General features: G+C 54.0%; 1 protein-coding gene across 1 annotated transcript in view; it reads left to right on the forward strand.

The window, feature by feature from the left end:
• Positions 1 to 20858, forward strand: part of LOC103602794 (phosphatidylethanolamine-binding protein 4-like) — a gene marked incomplete at its 5' end in the record, with an annotated part of 97478 nt that extends 76620 nt beyond the window's left edge. Inside the window, 3 exons of the mRNA XM_008587230.1 lie at positions 7738 to 7783; positions 9939 to 10052; positions 20583 to 20858. Of these exons, the coding sequence (XP_008585452.1) occupies positions 7738 to 7783; positions 9939 to 10052; positions 20583 to 20737 (315 nt within the window). The remainder of the gene's footprint in view (positions 1 to 7737; positions 7784 to 9938; positions 10053 to 20582) is intronic.
• Between the last annotated feature and the right edge of the window lie 2545 nt (positions 20859 to 23403).

Consider the following 23403-nt stretch of genomic DNA (forward strand, 5'->3'; position numbering starts at 1 on the left):
TCCTGTAACTAATTGGTGATGACATTGGATGGAAGCCCAGGTTGCCCGGCAGGACAACGACCGTGTTAGACATGGAGTCACTCACCCAGTAGGGCCGCTTTAACCGAGGGCTCCACATCTCCAGTTCTTGTGGCTGCCAGAAATCAGACCATGAGACACAACTTCTTAAGCAGGGCAGTGGGCCTTTGCTCTCCAAGGGAGGGGTCTCCTGGGGGACACTGCGCCTTCGCAGGGAATTTCCCAGAAGGCGGAGACCAGACTGAGCCAACGCACGTAAAGACCCTGGCAAGATGCCTGCCATGCTATATGCGCTCCACAAGAGGAGGTTCCCCTTTCTGCAGGTAGTGACCTCTACGTATACGCTGAACTCTTGGCCCCTAAGGACACTGGAGCAGGTGGAAGGCTGAATGGCCTGTTCTTTCTTCTCTGCTTTTCAGCATTGCAGTCTGGTGCTGTGGTAGGGTGCAAAATCCGTATTCATAGTGACAACCTCAGTGGCGTTTAAAATTGCATAGGGTATTCTCCATCTAGTATGTTTAAGAAGAATGAGTATTTTAATAAGATGGCTATCCAAATAGTTAAGATAACAAGAGGTGGAAACTGAAAATATGAGATTCAAGACATCAGAGAAATGTATTTATGAGGACTCCCCAATTCCCTACCTGATTCCAAATAAATGAGGCGTTCTGGAAGCTTGATGTTGATACCAAAAACTTCAGCTTTTGTTCCAGTATCTAGAATGTCAGTCTTAAGTCTAAGCTGACACCAGCACATAGTAATCATATTTTGCTATCAATGCATGATATTTGCTTTCAATCTATCAATACCTCTTGTCTCCTTCTAAGTGGAACAGGTTTAATAAGACCATATGTTGTGTTCTTTATTCCTTTTCTTCTTCCCGCCCTCCTCCTAACTCTACTCATGAGCCACATCTCGAGAATGAGTGACCCATGACAAGCAAGTGTCAAAGAGCGTGGTTCAATCTGCTGTCTGAGCTTCAGGGACTGAAAGTAAACCGCACAAGTTTCCCCAAGCAGGAGATCCCAAGGGCAGACAGATGGGAAGCCCAGCCAATCAGAGGGGCCGGGGACTCAAAGTTGACACCTGTGTGACAAGAAGCTTTGGGACTCAAATGCAAAGAAAGGACAGATGTTCTCAAGGCAGTTATCTCTACATAGTATGATTCATGGGATTGTTTTTCTTTCTAGTGCCTTTCCGTGTTTTAAAATTTTCCTACAATGAGGGCCGAGCCTGTGGTGCACTTGGGAGAGTGCGGCACTGGGAACGCAGCAGCGCTCCCGCCGCGGGTTCGGATCCTATATAGGGATGGCCAGGGCGCTCACTGGCTGAGCACGGTGCGGCCGGTCTCACAAAAAGACAAAAAAAAAAAAAAAATTCCTATAATGAACATATAGTCCTTTTATAACCTGAAACAAAAAATGACTGTAAAAAGGAGGTGTTTGGGTTTTGGGGTCCCAGACTCACCTGCTCTAAGTGAGGCCATCAGTGAATGATAGCATTCAGCCACAGTGTCCCAAAGCCCGACCCCATCCACATCCTTCTTGACTAGAGAGACCACTCAGCCAGCCCGCTCTGGTGACCTTCCTGAGACACAGTTGCTGAGCATTTGGAAAACACAAAAAGCCTTGCCTGGGATCTGTGGACCCAACATTTAGGTTGCTGGTCGCTTTGCCTGCCATTCAAGCCTAACCACAGCCCATGTTTCCAGCCTTATCTTGAGTCTCTTCCAGGCACACATGCCGGTTCTGGCTTCGGCAGACAGCCAGGCCATTTGAAATCGTCCCGTACCTCGCTCATACACTTTTGCATCACTTAGGCAGTTTCCTCAGCTTGCGCCGCCTTCCCCTCCCCTATCTCATCCACTGGAAAACTGAAAAACTCCTACACATCCTTCAAGTCCCAGACAGAGTTTTCCCAGACAGATCCTTTCCATATCCTTCTCTAATCACCACCCCCAAACAGTTATATCTTCCTTCAGTTATCTAGGCCTACAGTAGTTACTTCTTTGTCGATTTATCTGTCATTATTTACAGACCATGAGCTCCTCATACCACGAACTGTGTCTTACTTACATTTCTAACTCCAGCACAGAGCCTCCCATTCACTCATTCGTCCCTCCTCGGGGCCAGCCAGTGCTAGATACCATCACACATACACAGGTGCAAGACAGCGTGACTTATTGGGCAACCGCATGCACTTCCACATGGCCTGAACAAGGGCCTGGACAGCCTGTACTTTTCAAGCCACAGACAACATTGACCTTGGTCTTGGGAAATCTTGCCTCTTAACCTAGTGTCATGGAGGGTGGTGAAGCTCTGGGTGACGCTCCGCCTCCCATCCTAGGTAACTACTTACTCCAAGAAGCAAATCATTCCCCCTCAGCCACACCCCACTCCACCCCACCCCACCCTGCTTCGGCATCTGGACACCCAGGGAAGTAACCAACCTCGGATTTGAAGCCAAACTAAAAGTTAAAACCCAGGGGTCCTGTTGCCAATCTGTGCCAGGATAACAGGGTGGTGATCTGCTGCCCATCGCTGGCATATTCTAAAGACAGTATTCAGCATGATGCCCCCACTGCCTGTGAAGGTGCTGGGAAGTGGCTTATCAGGACTTTGATGCTGATGTTTCTTGCAGGAAACTGGTGCACAAGATAATTGCCCATCGTACACCCTGGAGTCTTGAAGCACTCAGCTCCCAGGAGGGCTCAGCTCTGTGCCTCCTTCTCACCACCTTCCATGACTTCGTTCCACCCACCTCAGTGGCCGTCCCTCTTTCCCCAGCCCCAGGGCAAAAGAGCAGACCACAGGGTTAATTGACTGGAAGCCTTTCCCTTGGAGCAAGCACCAGTTTCCCGGGATGTGTCTTCCCCAGGCTGGCATTAGGTGGCCTGGCAGCGCAGACCCTGGGGATCTGAACCTGGGAGCTGTCAATGCTTTCTACTCACTTACCCTTTGGTAATTGCAGAATACACAGATTGTTGGGTAGCACTTTCCAATCCTGTGCCTTTCCTAGATCCTTTGCCACTTGGCAGCTTGCAGGCAGCTGTGCAAAACAGCAAGGAGCTTTCTCATTTGGTGCCAGTGTCAGAGAGCTGAGAACTCCGTCTCTATTTTCCCTTTTTTTTTTTTCTTTTTTCCATTTCCCTCCAAGTGCTCTGTTTTGCTCATTTTTTGCTCCACTCTCCCTTATCTCTATAACACTTTTCTGTGCCTCATCTTTCAAGCTAGGGACTCTTCTGATGCACACCCCCATCCCCCAAGAGATCAAAAAAGGAGACGTCCCACTCTGATAGGGGTTTGTAACCAGGCAGGAGAAGTGATTGAATCCTCCTGTCCAATTGGGAAGAGCTGGGTGAAGAGATTAAATCATCTCCCTTGCACTCAAGGAGATGTGCCGCTGACCCTCTGCTCCGGGGTCAGCAAGCCTGAGTACCCAGGGCCTTCTCAAACACCCAGGTGGGTGGCCAGTTGCTTGTAAGTAACTGAAGGAGAATGAGGAAACTGGGCTAGCGGCTCTGCTGGGACCAGCAAGGAGCCAGGCCCCTTCCTCACACACCAGACCTCACAAACCAAATCCCACCAAACAGCCTTGTCTTAGTGGGGTTCCCCAGGTTGGAGATGAGGTGTCCCTGGACACTCAGAAAATGCAGCTCTCTAGCTGTCCCCTGGGGTCCAGAAACAAATGATGGAGGTCGGAAGTGGAGCTAACAGAGTGGCAAGGGCTCAGGGACGGGCCAGGCCACCCACAACCTTTACCACACCCACTGTGCACAAAGCTTCTCATGGGCTATAAACGTGGGCAGGATGCAGTCCCTACCCTTGAAGAGCTGAAGCTTCTCTGGTTTCTTTCCAGTTCAGTGGGAATAATGATCTCTGCCCTTCCCAGGCATGGGATGTTGTGAGATCAGTTGGATAATGCCCTGGAGAATAAACACTAAAAGCTCCTTACAAATGCAAGGTAATAGTGGTGGGGGCAGACCCCTGGGTCCAGCACCGTACTCTGCACTTGATCTGAGAGAAGTCAGTTAGAACAAGTCTGAAAAGACAGTCTGCATCCCCCGGTCCTGGAATGGGGCTGCTGTGACTCTCAGTTGTGCCTCTACTTTCTGTATTTCACACGCCAGTTCCAAACTAACTTGACAGAGAAGTGAACTCTGCGGTGGGAGAGAGCTGGAAAGAAACCTCATGTTCTGTAAACCCAGAAATCCCCCCAAAGTGTCCACAGAGTCAAGCTCTTTCTCTGCAATTCAAATAATTTGTACCTGTTCCTATACCGGGTAGTCGTGCACGTACCCCGTATGCTACACACACGCACACGTATGCACACACACGCACCATCTGGAACCAACTTCTAAGAGAAAAGAGTGACTATTAATCTTCTTACATGCCGAGTATTTAAGGATCCTACTGAGCAGTATTCCACCTCCCCTCCCCTCCCCTTGCTAGGAAGGTCATGGGTATCCAATGTCCCATCTCCAGAGGATGCTGATGAGGGTAAGAGTTGCCTTCCCAAGGCCATCCCTGACCTGTCAGTCCCTGACACTCAGAAGGGCCCAGAATGTCCTCCCAGGCACACCTCACCTAAACACCCCAGGTGATCCTGTCCTTGCTATCCTGAAGAACCCATCCCAGGATTTTCAATGTTCTTGGGGATCAGAAACCAAACTACATCTATGCTGTTTATTTCTGTAATGATTTCCTTTTTTTTAACCTTAGCATTTAGACAAGTTCCTTTTGAAAATGTCAGCCTGTCTTAGCTCTAGTAAGGAGCTCATGCTCCTTTAAGACGTGCCCAGCTCATCTTAAAGAGGAGAACACACATCTGGAGGCTGCGGTGGGGCAGGTGGAGGCAGCGAGGGGAAGGGGAGGGGCCCAAGCTGTGGGGCACTCTGAGCAGCCCCTCTCCCCTGTAGGTTCTCCAAAGAGACTCGACAGGTGTGGAGTCTCTGTTCCTCAAACACTGGGTTTGTCCCCCTGACCTTACAAGGCACGTCCCCAGCCCGGCATCCTGGGACAGGGCTCAGAACTATAGATTTCCCCCTTAGCTCCTGAAGCTTCCCCGAATTTCATCCATCCTGGGAGAGTTCCAGCTTTCTGAGGTGATTGCCAGCTCCATGTAATATTCAAATCCATGAAGATATTTGAGAAGAGCTTATATGGGGTCAGGGGACCATTGCCACCACAAGCAGCCCTAGCTCTCCAGGTACTGTGTGTTTTCATAATGGTCTTCCAAAAGTGATGCCTCCCAGAGAAACGATGGGTTAGTCATGACACCTAGAAGAAGCACAGGACAGCACTGCTGGTCAAAAGTCATAAGACCTTGAGCTAGATGGTCTCCAAGGCCTCGGGGTCATTCTGGGATTCTCCCACTCACTGCTTGTGTGGCTCAGGACACGTCCTTTGACCTCTATGGGGCCCAACTTTCTCACCTTTTAGAATCTGATTTCCTAAGACCCCCACCAGGCATTGACTCTATGGTAGAAATTTTGTACCACCACCCCTCACCCAGGACTGACCGGTGAGGGAGGGTTTAAGGCTCACAGGAGCTCAGCTGAGCCTCAGCCCAACCAGAGTGGACAGCATCTACACCTACACATGCCGCTGGGCCACCTCTGCCACCAGAGCTTTCCCTGCCCTCCTGCCAGCAAGACCAGATTCTATCCACAGGACCAGTGCCCCAGCCCAGCAAGAGCAGGGTGTGCAGGGCAGCCAGGGAGGACGGCAGCAGGGCTGGGGACTTGCTTCAGTGGACCCTCCCAAGAGTGTGCATGAGCTCTGCTGAGCCTGGCCCAATGACTGAGAAAACGTTCCCCAGGATGAGAGGGAGGGGAGGGAGAGCCTTCCCACCCGATCAAGGCTCAGATCAGACTTAGGCTCAGATCAGACTTTCCACGTGGCTCAGGCACTGCTCTGGCAAACCAACTGCCTGACCCGTCAGGCCCAGCCCCCACCTCCACCCGCTCCCTGCCCTCACCTTGGGTGGGACCCAAGCCCGTGGGGAATTGAAAAGAAACAGCCAGCTTCGGTTGCTATTGTTGTGTTTAAACAAACCGCTGGCTGGGCTGGCTTGGAAGGAATAAGGAGGAGGCTGGGAGCAGAGAGCAGGCTGGGCTTGGCTCCTCAGGGCTCAGCCCCCATCCCCCACTCTTTCTAGGGTGGCCGGAAGAGCTATTTTGGGAGAGTGGCTGCTAGGCCTCCTCTTCTGGAAGAGACGAGCATCAAGGGCAGGGGCCTCATCCTGCAACCCCTTATCCCTATCCCGGAGCCCAGCCTCTCAGCCCCTAGCCACCCCAGCACTGGACAGTGCCAGCCCTGCATAATGCTAGGCCCCAAGTGCAGGGGGCTCAAAGGGATGCGCCAAGAGAGGGGCAAGGCAGAGCCGGAGTACACACTGCTGTGCTGGTGGGACTGAGCTCGAAGGCTGCCTGGATGTGCTTGCGCAGGAAAGAGTGGGGTTCGGAAGGAGGATGTCAGAGGAAAGAGATTCCACCTGCAGAGGGTGAAGAGCAAGTGCGGAGTGTCTTATGGTGTGAGGGTCTGTCCTTCCACAGTCTCCTGCCCCTTCTCCCAACCAAATGTGAACCATAGGAATGGGCCTGTGGAGGGGGAAATTGGCAAAGGAGGCCCAAAGCAAAAATGGTCGCTGAAGCTTAAAGGGGGATCAGGTGGGCTCTACAGTGGTGAGCAGGACCTCAGTCTTGCAAAAAGTAAACCACAAGCTAGGGATTGATCTTACCCCCACACACACTTACCCAGACTCAAGTGGGGCCTCCCAGGCTCCCCCCACCCCCTATCTGCAGCGGGAGGGCAAGGGCCTGCACCCGGAAGGGCTTGGTGGAAAGGTGGCCAGGGCACAGTTAGGTGCTGGCAGACTCAGTTAAGAGCCACGCTAATCGCCTTCATTAAGCCTATAAAAACCCCACCCCTAGGGGCTGCAGGGCTGGCTGGCATGTCCTGGGGCCCCGCACTGTGGCACAGACCCAGGGGCCCAGCTCCATCCCTTTCATGTGCGCATCTCCCAGTCCTGCACAAACAGTAATTAGCGCCCGCCCCCAGGATCACCTCATTATCCCACAGACACTGGGTGGGGGGAAGAGGAGGGGGAGACACTGAGGCTATCCCAGTGACCAAAGAATCTGCCAGGGGTGTTGTGGGCTGAGTCACCTGGGGGCTGGGAAGGAAGCTGCTGCAGAATCAGGCAGTCTGGCCTCCTCCGGCCCTCCCTTCCCTTTCTGGTTGCTCAGACGGCTGTTGGCCTAATATTCTAAAGGCTCCAAAAGAGCTGAACCCTCTCTCCTGAAAGCAAGGGCTGATTAGTGAGCCCCTGAGGACTGTCAGCCCCTCCCTTAGATCTGACCACACCCTGCAGGATGACAGTTATGTCCTGTGCCCAGTCGCAGAGACAGGTGGTGATTGTAGGGCAGTCCTTTGGGAAGTGTCCCGCCAGTACTCCCCAGAGCTCAAGTGATCCACCCCTTGCCTCCAGATCACCCTCAGCAACATCTGTGCCTCTCCTCCCTCCCTGGACCCCGAGGCACCCATTCCAAAACCCCAAAGGCCTATCTCACGGGAGTAGCCCCGCATCTTCCACCTCTGCCGTCCCACTCCCTCAGAGAGAGAAACACTCCACAGAACCCACGTGGGCTGAAGTGTGGCTGGGAAGGCCTTCGCTGCTGCAGGAGTAACCTGCGGTCCTTCCTGTCTCTAATTTCAGGGCACTGACATAAAGCAAGGGAAGATTCAGGGCCAGGAGTTATCAGGTGAGTAAGACCCTCCAGCACCCCTTCCCCCAGCCAGGCCCTCAGTGCAGACCACAGGAATTGTAATCATAGCACTTCTGAGAGTTTCCTGGAGTGCTCTGATGTCACTGATTTCATCTCCATGCCTGTCTTTTAAGGTCACGTCTCAGTTGTAAAGAGAATGAATCTGAGGCCAGACTGAGCTGCCCCATGGCACACAGTTTGTGAGGGGTGGAGCCAGCTTCCAAATGCAGGGGTCTGGCATGCTGGATGCCCTCCCCTTCCCACCCTCGGCACCCCCCAGCACCCCCCTCTCAGATGCCCACCCTCTGCTCAACTTGAAGGAGGCTCAGGTGCTAAGCTGCCTCTGGCAAGGGTACTGAGCACAAAACCAGCCTCATGGTCCCGTGAGGCAGGCTGGGCTTGGGCCCCAGATAGGCCCAGATTCAAATGCCAACTCCACTGCCTACTGTCAGCCTGGTTTCATCTCTCGGAGCCTCAGTTTCCTCGTCCAGGAAAAGGAGATGGGGCCTACCTCACCAAGTGATGAGTGAAGCCACAGGCCTGGCCCAGAGAAGTGGCTCAGCATGCGTGTGCCCCTCCCCTTCCTCCCCACACCTTGCATCTCTGTTTTGGGGGGATTCAAAGGGGGGATTCTTCAGGAAAGCCCTAGTGAGAGCAGTTGAATATCTATCTCCCCTGGGGATAAATTTCCCATTCCATAGAACCAGCAAGTTCTCACTTCAGACTTGTCCACACAGAATCACGGTCCCCTGTCTTCAGCAGCATGGAACATGGCCACCCTCAAGTGCAGCCCACATACCCACCAGCCTCGCTGGAAGCTGACCCTCCACAAAGAGACACTCCCACACCCAACTAGGTGCAGAAGCCTCTCTCTCCAGTGGCAGTGTTGGTGAAGAAGTGCCAATTTACACACATTTACACACACACCAACAGAGACCCTCCAAAACAGCCTCGAGGCCTTTGTACACAGGCCCTTCCAGTACACACACCTGCCCTGAGTATAGACCCCAAACCACATAAACTCACATGGCTCCCAGCACACCCTGCTCTGTTCTCGCTCTGAGCATACACACACATACACACACACATGCACACACACACAATCTGCAATCCAAAAACTCATGGAAAGATGAATAATCAGGAATTCCCCTGGCTGTTGGCATGCTGGAGGCCCCAGTCGCCGGAAGTGCACAATGAGAAACACTTCCAACAGCTCCTAACAGCAAGTTGCTCCTTTGTTTAATGAGGAGGAGGGGGAGATGGCCATAAAGTACCAAGGCTCCCTCCCACCAGCATCCTCATTGCAAACACTCCTTCCCCCACCCCAGGAAGATTCTTGGCCCTGGACTGCCTCTCCTCCTTGCAAAAGGAGATGGAGACAGGGAGGGAGGTGGGAAAGGGAAGGAACTCTTGGGAGGAAGCTCAGCTGGAGACCCAGTTTGGGCCAGCAAGACCCTGACTCCCTGCACAGACTTGGGGGACAGATAAGGAATGTCCCCACCCCACTTTTGCCCCAGAAAAGTCCAGCCTCTCAGAGGGAGAGTGAAGAAGGGGAAGACGGGCCTTCTCCTGGTGTCCCCAGCACCCAGCTCCTGCAGCTCCCATGATCAAAACTTTGAACCCCGTCCCACCCACCTCTGTAACCACTTCCAGATCCTCCAGACCCAGCCAAGAAATTGGCTTCTTTGGGGATCGAGTTCATAAGGAAATGCTGAAAAAATAAATAAAAATCTACTGCCAAACACACTCGCAGAGGAAGATGGGTTTCTCTTGAGGCAGGAAATCCATCAGGATAGACTAAAGCAAAAACAGGACAATACCAACACCCACTGGCCCAGCAAGGCCTGGGAGCCACGCCAGCACCCAAGACCTTCAAGCCAGCCCGGAGCGCTTCCTCCTGGACCACCGCCTCTCCCACTCCCCACTCCCCCCAAAAACATACTTCTTAACTGAAGGCAAGATCCTGCCAAATATAAATCCTAATGGTTTGCAATGGGTGAGCCCACATCTGGGACCCTAGGAAGGGCAGCAGGGACCATGGAAAGACATGGATGATTCTTTTTCAGAACAGCCAGAAGCAGTTGCAATCAGGAGCTCTGTCCTGGGTAGTATGGGATGTGGAGCCCGCCCTTCTCCTTTTTTCTACCCACAGCCTACCAGGCCCCCTCCCCACCAGCACACAGTGGCTTCCATCGCTACCAATTCTTCATCTACCCTCAGGAAGGAAGGATCATCTCTCTCCTTTCCAAAGAAAACAAAACTCGAGGTAAGGCCTTCCCATCCCTCAAGCTGCAGCCAGGGTGAATTCTGCAGTAGAACTGGTGCTTTATGGGGGAGTCGGGACCTTGAACCCCACCCATCAGCCTTGGAGACTGGGGTCAAAGGGTGGTGGGGTTTCTTGGGAGTGAACCAGAATGAGTGCCCTAAAGGAGATGTTGGCTTCAGATGTGGTCTTCCCCCCAAAGTTAAGTCCCATAGACCAAGATGGTGGCTTTAGCTGGGTAGGTTGGTATATAAGGCAGGGTCCCAAAAGGGAGCAATTGCAGGCAGGGAAAGAAGCACCCCTGAAACCTTGCATGGCATGTGCAGGCAGCTACCCCACAACACCTTGGCAGGTAATTGTACCCTGTAATTGAGTCTGATCTGGGCAAGAGGGCCCTGGAATGCCATCCTGCCAGTCTGCCTTCATTGGCGGCTAATTGCTGGGGCAGCCTGTGCCATCTCGGTGGTGGGGCAAAGACTTCCCCAGCCACACCCCCCTCCATTAGGTTCTCTGAGCAGTACTCCTCAGACTCTGGAGAGGCCCCACTCCCCGAAGCCTCCTCATGGCTGGGGAGTAGGAGAAGTGTGGACACCAGGCGACTGCAACACTCCGCAGGTGACTCACCTGACCCTGTGTGTGCCACTCCCCCAGCCTTAGATGTCTCTCCAAGAAAATGGGAAATAAAGTAATCCCTGTGCAGTCTATCATCTCTCCAATTTTAGGGAAGGGAAGATAATGTAGAATGCACAAATGCCAATTTGAGAGTGCAAAGAGCACGTCCCTAGGTTGGCGAGAACGTGAGTAGGAGGGTGGGTGTCGTCAGCCATTTCCTCTCACCCAGTGACCCTGGCCAACCTCCACCCACTGGGAAGCCAGCACAGGTATTGTTACAACGCTGATGCCTGAGGCCCCAGAGGAGAGGAGTGTGGATCCCAGAAAGGCACTGGGTGAGCAATGGAGCCGTTTACATGTGCCGAGCAGGGGCCACCAATCACACGGGTCGCCCCAGGAGTGGACTTGGTGCAACCTTTCTACCAGTGAACCCTCCCCAGGTGCCCTCAGCAGCTTGCCAATCTGTAAATCTGTTTGAACAGCTTTGCCCAAGATACACTTTTAAGTTTGGATGCAAAGAGAGAAGAAAACAAAAAATGCATCTTGCCCAGGCCAAGATAAATCTCTCCAGGGCCCTGGGTACCAATCTCACTGAAGATGTCAGGAAGCCCTTGCCACCAGTCTGGGCACTGTGATTCCATGGGGCTGAGGACTAGTGTCTCAGCCTATGTACAGCATTCCCCCACCTCATAAAATAAGGTCGTGCCTTTGAGTGCCACCATTAGACTTCAGGGTCACAATGCCAATGCCCTGGGTGGGAGAATGCTCAGGGTCACGTTAAGGAGCCTCTTACAGGGGCAAGTGCTCTCTGAGGGCATGATGGAGGGGGCAGGAGAGAGCATTCGGTCATGCCAGGTGAAAGAGGCCAGGGAGGAAGGGAGGCCGTGCACACTAGAGACTCTTCCCAGCTCGGCCGTGCTGGGGCTCCTGAGGTTCAACCACAGCCTATCCTCCAAAAAACACAGTGGCCCATGTTACCACCAAAGTCTTGACCCACCCTCACTGGACACTGATGGCAAGGCAAGGAAACTGGAAACCTCTCAGGCCTGAAACTCATTATTTGTCTCTTTGGCTCTTTGCCGAAACCACGATTCCTTGTGCACTCTCCCCCATCACCCGCATGACCCACCTTTCATCTACTGAAAACTCAGAAACTGGATTTGCTTCTGAGCAGAGTCCCTTTGGTTTCTGTGATGTTTCGTTTGCTGCCAGAAATAAATGCAGGAAAATTATCCTCCCAAGTGAAAGCTCCGTCCAAGTCCCTGTCCCACAAGGTGACGCCTTCCATGTGCCTACCACTCTGCTAGGGACTGCAGAGAGGACACCATCCGAGGCACAGGGAACTTTCCCTGCCCTCAAGGGTCTCTCAGTCTACTTTGGGAATGAATAAATAGCACAGAAGAGCAGCTTATAATTAAGCACTTAATTGCATGCTTCTGACTGTAAGGACAGCCGGAGATCATCCTGTAGACTTAGGGATCGGTTTCCCTTCCTAGGATCCCTTCTCTCCAGGACAGCACGCCCTCTTCAGCCAAGGAAGGTGTGAAGGTGTTTTACTGCAGGGTGAGGAAATCCTGACTTCCACTCTCTAGCTAGTGATTTGACTCTGGGGCAAATCAATTAGCCTCTCTGGGCCTCAGTTTCCTCCTCTAGCAAATGAGGGGTTGACTGTAGATGAGCTACAAATCTCTGTGGCCCTGCAGGGGCTGAGGCACGGGCTGGGCCCAGGAAAAAGGAGATTTAAATCCTTGAGCGAAGAAGGAGGGAGCTCTGGGTTGGAGAAATCGCAGATGCACAGATTTTGAAAAAGAAAAAAAAAGTGAGAAAAGGAAAGAAAAAAGAAACAGGTTGTACAGATGACCTGCCTGGAAAGGTGGCAGAACCAACCAGAGCGAGAGGGCAGGAGGCCACCAGAGGCACCAAGATGTGAGGCAGCCGGGGCCCGGAGCAGCGTGGGGGAACCCGGGGCAATGCCACAGCAGGAGCTGCAGGCCCTTGCACAACGTCAGGACGCAGGGCCTGGGGGGCACCCGGGGCACCTGGAGCCCCAGGCGGCAGGCCCCGGTACCCAACTTGGTCTAGTTTTCTTGGTCCAGGGTGTCCTCGGGAGGTATGGTGTAACAAGTCACTGTGTCCCCTGGGCAAACAGGCAGGAACAGCTTCTGGGGATTGGCGGGGAGAGGTCAGACTACAGGTGCCAGGTAAGGGGCATCCATGGAAGACAGGGAACTGAACCCAGTCCTATTTAGGCCCCTTCTCTCTTGGGACCTATGTGTGAATGACAGGCTTAGGGTGGGAAGGGAGCCTGAGATTATTCTAGATGAACCTGGCATGACCGTATACAGGGTGGGGAGTGACGTTGTTCAGAGCTGAGGGAGTGAAACCCTCCCCAGGATTCCTCTTCGTACTGTGATGAGACAATGTCCATGTGGTCAGCAAGTGAGGAGATCTTGACATCTGAACTCTCATCTTGTGACCTTGGACGGGCCACCTCACATCCCCGAGCCTTGATCTCTACCTCATCAAGACAAGGGATTGGACTAGTTGGTCTCCAATTGTGTGGCCCTAAACGGATTTGCTCCCCACTTATGGAGCTCTCCTCACCCCTGAGCTCTGCCAGACAGATGCTGGGTGCAGCTGATGAGGCTGGACTGGCCAGCCAACCCCAGACATTTCTGGTGGGAGGATCCCATCAGACATTGGGCTGCCAGCACCACAGCAAGGGCCCTGGAGCAGGGTTCAAGCCACCCTGGTTCTAGGATATGAAAACCCACCCAGCCACCCCACTCCTCCTGCCTGTCCACACCCCTTCTTCTCTGGGCCATCCCCCCACTCCCACCCCACGCTTGGCATGGCTACCTAGTGCCCTCGCATTCACTCAGACAATGCTAGGTGCCTAGTGTGTGCAAGGCCCCGTTCTGGGTACTGTGAGAACAGAAGTGAGCCATGTGATGGTGTCCTTGCTCTCATGTCTGTGGGGTGTCACCCTGGTGTAGCTGTGTGGGTAGCTGGAGCTCACAGGGGAGATACTCAGATAGATCAAACATAACCAAGTCTCCAGCGATGGAGGGCAGGGGAGACCCCCGCAACCCAAAGAGCCTGGACTGGCGCCTCTGGCAAGGGCTGGCCCCAGCTTCACCGATACTTCTCCCAGAGGACACCCTCTGTCTTCCCAGAATTGGAGCTGGCGTTGCCTTAGGCCTGTGATACCCTGGACTTCCACCCTCTGGGAGTTCTTCCAAGTGAACTCTCCTCTTCCAGCCCTGACCCCTGCCCTGCCACCCCCAACCCCAAAGCCCAGGATGGTTTCTCTATACGTTTTCCTCACCACAGCCTCAGATTTGACATCTGGGTAGACTTCTAGATTCCAGAGGAACCAGCAGAGTGCCACTGAGGGGGACATGTCTGAAGGGGGCCCACATGCAGATTCGTTTAACCTCTCACCTCTGCCTGCCAAACTGGGCATACCCTTCTCCCTTCCCCCGAGCCTGGGGTGCCCTGCCCACCATGGGAGCACCAGTCCCGGCTCATCTCCTCCACAACTCTCTTCAAAATAACCCCCAGGGCTGTCTCCTCTCCTGTTAGTGTCTCCATTGCTTTATCACTCACGTAACATTTTGGGGTCCTTCCTTAGGTACCTGCTTTTATCTCTTTGTATCACTAGATCGTTTTCACCTCCACCAGGAGACCATGAATTCCTTGAGAGAGGAGCAAGCCTCTGTCTTATTTCCTTCTTACCAAGTGCCCAGCCCACTTGGGCTTTCAGTCAATGAGGGTGTCTGTGTGGGGGACACACCCACGTGGGCACATTCACAAGCCATTCACACTCGCGGATCTGCACATTCTCACGCCCCCACGCTCACAAACACACATCAACATCCTCCGGCACCTGAAAAGGCAGCCACCTCTGTGAGCACTGTGCCCACAAATGACAGTCTCCACATCCACATCCTCCAGCTCCCAACCCTGGGCAGGCAGGGCCACCACTCCACCAGCCTCCCCACCAGCCTGCCCTGCCCCTTCTGACCTTCACCTTGCCCAACCGTGTCAGGTAGGCAGGACAGTGACTATCACCACTCCCACCCCCCGCCCCAAGGCACATAGGGAAACCAAGGCCCAGAACAGTGAGTGGCATGATTGACCAAGGGCCCACAGTTAATAGCAAATTAACTTTCTTCTGACTTCTTGAGAAGGGCTCTTTACACCTGTCACCAACTCACCCATTCCCTCTTTCCCAACCCAGACCATCAGGCTGGTAGGTGCCCTGGGGTGGGGACAGACAGGGAGCAGTTGCATTCTGCTGCCCTGGGCCTCCTTGGCCTGCAGCAGCCACCGCCCCAGGCCATCCCCCACTCCATGGCAAAGGCTGTGGCTGAACCTAAAACTCCCAGGAGCTGTGGTCTGTGCCACGCCACACCTCAGCCACCTCGCCCAGAGGTGTAACGAGCTGGCCTCCAGCTACTCTTGCAAGCAAGCCAGGGAAATCACTTCTCTACCCCACAAGATGATGTGCCATGGCTCACTCCAGAAGCCACTCCAAGGCCACAAGCTCAGGATGGTGCCACAGCACCAGGAACTTACAGGCAAGAGAGGCTCCGGTCACCACTTCACAGGGGCAGCCTGGAGGGCCTGCAGAGGGAAAGCTTGCTCATTGCAAAGTGGGATTGGAGGGGTTGGGAAGGCTGCTTGGGGCTCTGGGTCAGGCAGCCATAAGCAGCTTCCCAGCACCACAGGAACCAGAATTCAGCAGCTCCCATGAGGGAGAGGGGAGCCACCACCTGCAGGAGTCAGAGAGGAGGGATGGGCAGGGACATGCCACAGAGTGAGGTTTCAGTCCTGCTTGTGGCATCCAAAGGCCTGCAGGTTGTGTGGGGAGTGAGACGAAGGGCCCTATGGGGCCACAGCATGAAGGCAGCAGGGCTCGGGAGTGTGGAGGAAAGGGGCCCTGCCTGGAGACCACCCTGCCCTCAGACTGCCCCACCAACGCCCACACAGACAGACACAAACACACACAGCCCCCTGCAAAACAGCCCGACACACCCCCCATGATCTCCCATGGTGGTTCACCTGGACGGGCCTCACAACCCCCCAGGGCCCAGCCCCTGATCACTGTGTGGGCTTGTGGCAGGCGGCTCTCTTCTGCCCCCGAAGGGCCCCACCCACCTGGCAGAGCAGGTAGGACCAGGGGCCTGGCAGCCGCCCAGCTGGGGCCATCCTGGGCAATTCAGCCAGGCGCCCAGGTGAGGATCCGCCTGAAATCTGCACAGGCCCCAGGCAGACCCCTTCAAGAAGTAGGCCCCAGCCTAGCCAAACATCAGCCATCCACAGCTATACTGAACAGATCATGGAGAAACCGCAGATAATCCCCAGATTCCACCCAAAACTCCAGCCCACCAAATATTGGAATTGATAACTGGGAGCTAAATTGTCAGCTTAGAGTCCCCCCACCTCTCACTCCCTTCCCCACGGGATGGAGGAAGGAGGCCTGGGTGATCCAATGGCTGGATAATTAGGAATCCCGTTTCCCCTCTCCAGTTCTCCTGGCTTCTCTTCTCCAGAGGAGACAGGGGTCACCTCTTGCAACCCCAGAAACTCCCCCTGGCATTCCTGCCCTCTCGCTCCCACCAGAGTCAAACTGATCCCCCACTACCCCAAAGCCCCTCCAGCCAGCGGGATCAGCCACTCAGCAAATATTCTCCAGGAGTAATTTGATGTGATAGAACAAGGACTTTTCAGCTCCTGAGTGGAAGTCTCTGGATGACACTTAATGACACAAAAAATAAAAGGCTCAGGCCTCCCGCCTACTACCGCCAGGACATCATTAATCTCGGCAGAAAGGCATCGGCACATCCATCACCGCAGCCAGCCCCGCGTCGAACCAGACAAATTACAGACCTGAGCCGGGCTCTCCGTGGGGCGGTTATTAGGCTGGAGTTGAATCTCTGGTTTTTTTCTTCAGGGCTACTGTCCCCTGACAAGAAACAGTGGGGCCCCTGCTTAGGGAGAGAGTAGGGCGCAGCTGGGGAAGAGGGTGGCCACCTTGGTTAGATGTGGGTCACCTGCCTGGGGGGATGGGGTGACTCAGAGCCTGGGCCCCAGGGCTGCAGAAACTTCCCAGGGCAGGGGGCTGCAGCAGCTCAGAGAAGTCTGACCTCAAGGGCAGCTCGGGACCCCACCCCTTGTTCTCCAGCCCACCAGAATGGGGCCAGCAGGAGAAAGGAGCATGGGGACCTCCCTCCCTTGGCTTCCCGACACCCACTTCCCAGATTGAGAGGGAAGTACTTTGGGGCCCACTGAGGACCAAGTGACAAGTCAGGTGGGAAACATCCCTTGGCGAGAGAGGGTCACCCAGGAAGTGCTGTCCTGTGCTGTCAGGAAGTCTTAAGAGTAGGCCCGTGGAAGAGAATCCTGGGGCGTTGCTTGGGTGGGACCCCGTCTTCCAGGGACCCCGACTACAAAGTTGTGCTGCCGGCTAGCCAATAACCAAGGCCACCCTTTGAAGGACTAGCTAGTTACTAGTCCAGTGTTAACTGTGTTCTGTTAGAAACTCATGGAGAGCAGGAGACTGGATAAAGCAGCTCCCCTCAGTGCCAGTGTTAAGAGCGCCCTGTACTCTGGGTCCAAGATTTCCCTCGGCTCAGAGCTTGCACATTCTAGCAGAAGAGCTCCCAAACCCTGCGAGGGCCAAAGGAGCTAGACTAGTGCAGCACCACTTTCTGTCTCTCAGATGCCTGTTTAGCCCTAACAGTGGAGCTGTCCCGTCACACGTGACAAACCACGCCCAAACAGTGGCAAGCCAGTCCCACAGAACTGGGAAGCTGGGGGTGGATAGAGTGACTGTCAAGGCCTGCCCTGGGGCCATTCCCAAACATTCCAGCCACCCCAGTCCCTGGGACTGAAGCTCAGGATGAGTGCTTTCATTCATTCCCCTCCCCAACACAGCCAGGTCCAGCAGGAGGTCAGGCACACAGTGGTGGCTCAGAAACCCCCAGTGGCTTTAGAGGTAACCTACCTCTCCCCTTCCCTGCATCTGGAACATCTCTCATGTCCCACCTCTCATCTCTAACCTCTTCCCTATCAGCACTGACCAGTAAGTGAGAGAATGGCGTCCAGGCAGGGCCACTATATCTGCTTATGCAGGATGGAAATGGCACCCCGTAGGGTTGTGCAGGGGTCAAGCTGCACACCATATGTAGCAGCCCTGCCCCTGTGTTCCAGCCCCTGGGCGGCTCAGGAGACAGGCATCAGACAGCTGCTCATCCTTTCTCCCTTCAGCTGAGGCTTCTGAAGTGCACTCCCCACCCCTGCCCTCCCTCGTCCCAGGAGAGCCCAGTCAGTGGGTCGAGGACACGAGTGCAGCGGCCCAGCAGCGTGGCCCCAGCACAGACAGCAGCCCCACCCTCTCTCTTCCTGCAGGCCACGGCCTCCCTGCAGCTCAGGCAGAGCAGTGCCAACAGGAAGGGGCTTTCCTCTGAGCGGTGACCACGGAAGCCACAGCCTCCCAGCTCCCCATCTGTCCCCACACACCCCTGAGGGCCTGACTCACCCCTCTTCCTTCTAGAACTTGCTCGGGGTCAGTTCCTCTCGCCCTCTGTGGCAGGAAATGGGGGGTGTAAGGAGGCATGGCTGAGCCAGGAGAAGAGGCGGCGAGGCAAGCCGGCACAGGGCCTGGGATGGAGGAGCTGCCCAAGGAGCCGGAGAACCACAAGGTTCTTGGAAATGGGACTGGAAGGAGCCATGAGGTCCCCAGGGTGCTCTAGCTAGGCTCGTTCAAGAGACAGCTCCTGAACTAGGGGAGGACCAGGGCTGCGCTCTCAGGGCGCAGGGGCTTCTTTCTGCCAGCTTGCTCTGGTCTCGTGATGGGTTTCAATTCCCCCCTTGCTACCCAGGTTCCTTCCTGTGTTACTCAGTGGGGAAGGCCCCCTTGTCCCCGTGCCTGCCACACACACACCAAGTCACAAATGAGCCCTTTCCCTAGCATGCAGACACACACACGTGCACACACATGCGCACACACACACGCACACGCTTTCCCAGGGTCATGGCACCATAATTCCCTTCCAGCCAGCCAGGCTCCCAGGATGGAGAGGCTCCAGCCAGGCACAGCGTCTCTGAAAGGACACTCAGGTGACACAAAGCCTCCCAGTGGAAGCCCCCACTGCAGTCAGGACACCATCTGACAGGAGGGGCCCTTTCATCTCCTCAGCTAGTCTTTCCACAAGGAAACTCCTGGAAGTCCTTGTTTTCCAGCCTTTCAGGGCCCAATCTGAGATCACAGTCACTGAGTCAGATAGGATTTGAGGGTACCTGAAAAGGCCTTTCCTCCATCTCTGCCCCCTAAGAGGCTTCCTCGCTGGTACCCCATCTTGTGCCTCCATCATCCCATCCGTGAACTGGGGATAATAACAGCCTTACTTTGCTGGGATTGTTGTGAGGACGAAGTGAATTAATATGTGCAGAGCTCCTAGACCGGTACCTGGCAGGTAGGAAGAACTAGATCAGTGCGTTATTGCTATTGTCATCCCTATTGTTATTTGCATCATTGTTATTATTGTTTTGTTTGGGGTTAAAAATTGTCCTCTCCTTGAGAACATCTTTGAAATGCCAGCAGCTCCTGGGAGGGAGGGTTAAGTCGAAAGATGAACTCTTCGATAGACTTGCTTGCTTCGTTGTTACGAAAGGGCGGGGGTAGAGCAGACAGAGGACAACGGGTGGGTGAAGAGGTGGCCCTCGGATCTCAGGTGAGGCTCTGAGAGGAGTTATAGGCTGCCAGCCACTTGCCCTCTACAGTCTGGGTCTTAGAGATCACTGGTTTCCATTAGTCCATGGTATACCGGCCACTGCCTAGTTCTTTCCAGGCCAGGTCTTCCCCAAGTGCTCTTTCCACCAGGGGAAGGTTGCCAGATTTAGCAAGAAAAGAACAACAACAACAACATCAAAAACCAATATGCAGGATGCCCAGTTAAATTTGAAAAATAAACAATAAAAAATTGCTCCATGCAATATGCAGAACACACACCAACAAGCTATCTGTTCTTTATCTGAAACCCAAATTTAACTGGACACCCTGCATTTTCCCGGCAACCATTCATGCAGGGTGCCCAAGGCCCCTGGTTTGGGGAACGAGAACGTGGGAATATGCCTCTGACCACTTCCCTCAGCCTCTCCCCAGTGCCTGGGGCTGTGCCCTCCCTGCCCTGCCACAAGGCCTGTTCACACTTGCCCTGGAAGATGCGCCTCCCCCCACACTCCTGTGTTCTCTCCCTCTGAGGAGGGCCCCCTCCGACCTGGGCACTGACTGGCCTGCTCCATGTCCCCACCTGGGGACGTCTCTCCCACGCCCTGCTCCCTCTCCAGGATGCAGGTGCGGGCCCTCTACCTCCGCCCCCAGGAAGGAACTCTGCTGTACCAGCTTTCTCAGTGGTGGTCGGGGCTCGAGGACAAGACTGAAAGAAAGGCACAGACATTTCCACCAATCTCAGCCCCAGCAGCTGGGGTGACAAGCGTGGGGTCAGGAGAGCCTGCAGGAAGAGGGCATGGGTGGAGAGGACAGCCTACCAGATCAGGCATTTCCTTTCTGTAGACAAAAGAGAAAGCAGAGTTATGACAAATAAAGGGCCCTGGAGAAGGACACCCAAGGCGGTCCTGAACTCAGTCTGGGCTCTTCACCCCCATTGTTCTCTGGGGACCAGGCAGCTCAGCCGCTTCTCAGGGTCTCTGCTAACACCCAGGAGCTACCTCTGCAGCTAGGAGCCAGGAGGATCCCCCAGGCACTGTGTCCCTCTCAGCCCGGGGCCAAGGTCCAAGGTGGTCACCTGCTGTCTCCACTCCCCCAGCCCTGGCCTCCCTCTGAGGCCCTGTCCTGCTCTCAAGTCCATGGTTCTCTCTCACTGCCTTCCTGTGGTCTATTTGTCCTTTTAGGCTCTTGGAAAATGGACAGATTTCTGAACCGCTTCAGCCTGGACGAACCCGAAGCCAGCACCCAGTTCATAACCCAGAACTATCAGGACTCGTCAACCCTCCAGGCCCGCAGAGAAGATGGCAGTGAGCCCAAGAGCAAACCCAGGCAGAGATAACTGCCTGCTAGACCACAGGCTTCACCTTCCAGGCGTGAATCCACATTGCTTCCCACTGAGGGTCTGAGTGTGGACCCCCCTCTGGGTATGGAACCCTTCTCTTCCAAATTAAAAAAAAAAAAAAAAACTTCCAGGGCTTGGCGTTTTGCTTTCCTAACCCATTTTCCTTCTAAAACCAACAAGAGGAAATCAACCAGTGCCCAGCACTGGGGTTTGGGGCTTTGCTGTAAGTGCATTTGGGTGAGGGAGGGATGGGATAGATGGACAGGCAGGAGGTGGGGACACCTAGGCCTGAACTGTCACTGAGTCACTGTGTGACCTCGAGCAAATCACTTCTCCCTCTAAAGTTCTGCTTCTTCAGCTGACACTGAAGTAGGGAAAAGTAGAGAGGACAGTTGGTTTATCACCATGACCTTTCCAGCTCTGAAGTTCAACAACATTCACTCAAGGAATAATGTGGGCCCCTGTTATGCAGCCAGCCTCCAGCCAGGTGCTGGGGATGCTTGGATAAGCAAGCAGACACAGCATGGTGCTTTCCACATGGAGCTTCCGGTGTAGTGGGGAAGGGAAATATTCAAAGCCACAAGCACATTCTAACCAATTGCGATGTGCTATGAGGGTGTAGAGGGGCCCGATTCCTGATGCGGGGAAGGGTTGAAGGCTCAGGCAAAGCCTCTCAAGGAAGTGATGTTTGACCTCAGGGCTGAAGAGTGGGATAGGGTTAACTCGACAAGTGGGGACAGGGACAGAGAGCGTTCCAAAGCCCCTCCATGCTGCCAAGGCTGGCAACGGCATGCTTGGCATCTCCCAAGAAATAAAAGGCTGGAGAGAAGTATGCAAGGGAGAGAGTGGCTGGAAAAGTGGGCAGAGGCCTTGTAGCCACGTTAAAGTTTCAGACTGTATCCCAAAAGCAATGGGAGATCACCGAATGATAAATAGATTGGAAGGGGACAGGTGACACAAGCAGATTTATGCTCTTCGAAAGCTATGAAGAGACTCCTCCTTCTCTGTAAGGAAAGGGTTTTTGGCTTCTCACTTCCCTGGACTTCCTTTGAAGGCCTCTTGGCTTTCCCACCCAATGACTCCTTGGAGGTGCCTCTGTGCTACAGTCTCAACCACAACCTAAACCATGGCTCCTCAACTCCCCCTCCCCCACTCCAGCCCCACTTCCATCATGCCCTTGAGCTCAGTTTCCCTCCAAGAGTTAATAACCCCCCTGTGCTTGGCCAGGATGCAGCAGCGTTGGTGACTCATGTGTGTAAAGTGCTTTGAGATCCCCAGATGAAAGGGACAGTCTGCAGCTGGGCACAGGTTATTGCCTTCTTAGAGGCATGCCCCACAGTAGCTGAAAGACAGAGGGGCCCTGGCCGACCCCTCCGCCCAGCTGAGCACACTGTTCACTGGTTGGACAATTCTCATGGTGGGGATCTGAAGAATGCAACGGAGTGGGAGACTGAGTTTGCAAATGGGGAGGGAATTGGATGGTGCCCCCCTCCCAATGATAGATTCAGCTCCCTGTCCAGGTGATGGGCACCACACTCTTGTGCTCTGGAAGAGCATCTGATACCAGCCCAGGCAGTAGGCACTGTCGAGCCTCCCCACTCCCTTCTCCCCCACCAGGCAAACCTGCAAACAGAGCTAAAATAAGAAGCCAAAGGAAGTGTCCATTTGCAGTGTCATGGAAGGCAGCCTCAGAAGGGACTTTTTGGGTCCCATACTCCTGGGACCTTCCCCCTGCGGCCCCCACCCCACCAGGCTCAGAGTGTAATTGGCAGCTCCGGTTGGTGCCCAGGGCCAGGATAAATAGAAGGTCAGCTTCCTAGAGCAACCCCAAATCGAGACACATCCTCCCCCCTTCTGCTTTTAATTCCTTGTGGCTAGCATGTTTATTTTGGGTGAGGAAAAAAAATCGGATGTTTATCCTTCGAGGAAATTATCGGCTTTGCTTTCTTTCCTCTTCCCCCCCCCCTTTCTTTTGCCTGGTGTTTGGGGCTTTCAGTTCAGCTGCAGGAGAGACCACCACACTCCTGGCCCCAAAATGTGAAAAAAGAACAAAGCTGGCCCAGGCCCTAGTCCAAAGCCAGCCCTGCCAGGCGGTCCTGGAAACCACAGAGAAGGAGGTCTCAGGGGCAGAGAAGGGGAACCTGCAGGCTGAGGAGAACTTGAGGGAAACCCACCCTGAATGAGCTTCCTGCCTGCAGGACTCCTGGCCCTCTCACCCCTTTTCATCTTACTACCTCCTCCAGGAAGAAACAAGATGGACATATAAATTGCTTTGAGATTTCTAATGAAGTAGCCAAGAGAAACATAGAGTGAGCACTAGTGACCCCTTTACAGAGATAAAGAGAACTGACATTATTCTCATTAGATACCATTTATTGAGCACTTTCTGCATGCTAGGCATTGTGCCAAACACTTAATGTGGTATCTCATTTAACTCATTCCCACACTGCTCCACAGCCTGCCAGGGGCTTCCTCCATGTTCTCTCATTTGATTGTCACAATAGCCCAATCATGTAGGTGTTATTCCCGTTGTATAGATGAGGAAACTGAGATTCCTATAAGTCAAAGAACCTGCTACCTGTTCCATAATTGAAATGTGGAATCTGGTGGTAAGTCAAGCCTTCTCGTGCTTAGTGGCATTTAGAGGTAAACAGTACTCTAAT

This window comes from Galeopterus variegatus, unplaced genomic scaffold (genome assembly GCF_000696425.1).
Source record: "Galeopterus variegatus unplaced genomic scaffold, G_variegatus-3.0.2 Scaffold4306, whole genome shotgun sequence".
In the NCBI taxonomy this organism is placed as follows: domain Eukaryota; kingdom Metazoa; phylum Chordata; class Mammalia; order Dermoptera; family Cynocephalidae; genus Galeopterus; species Galeopterus variegatus.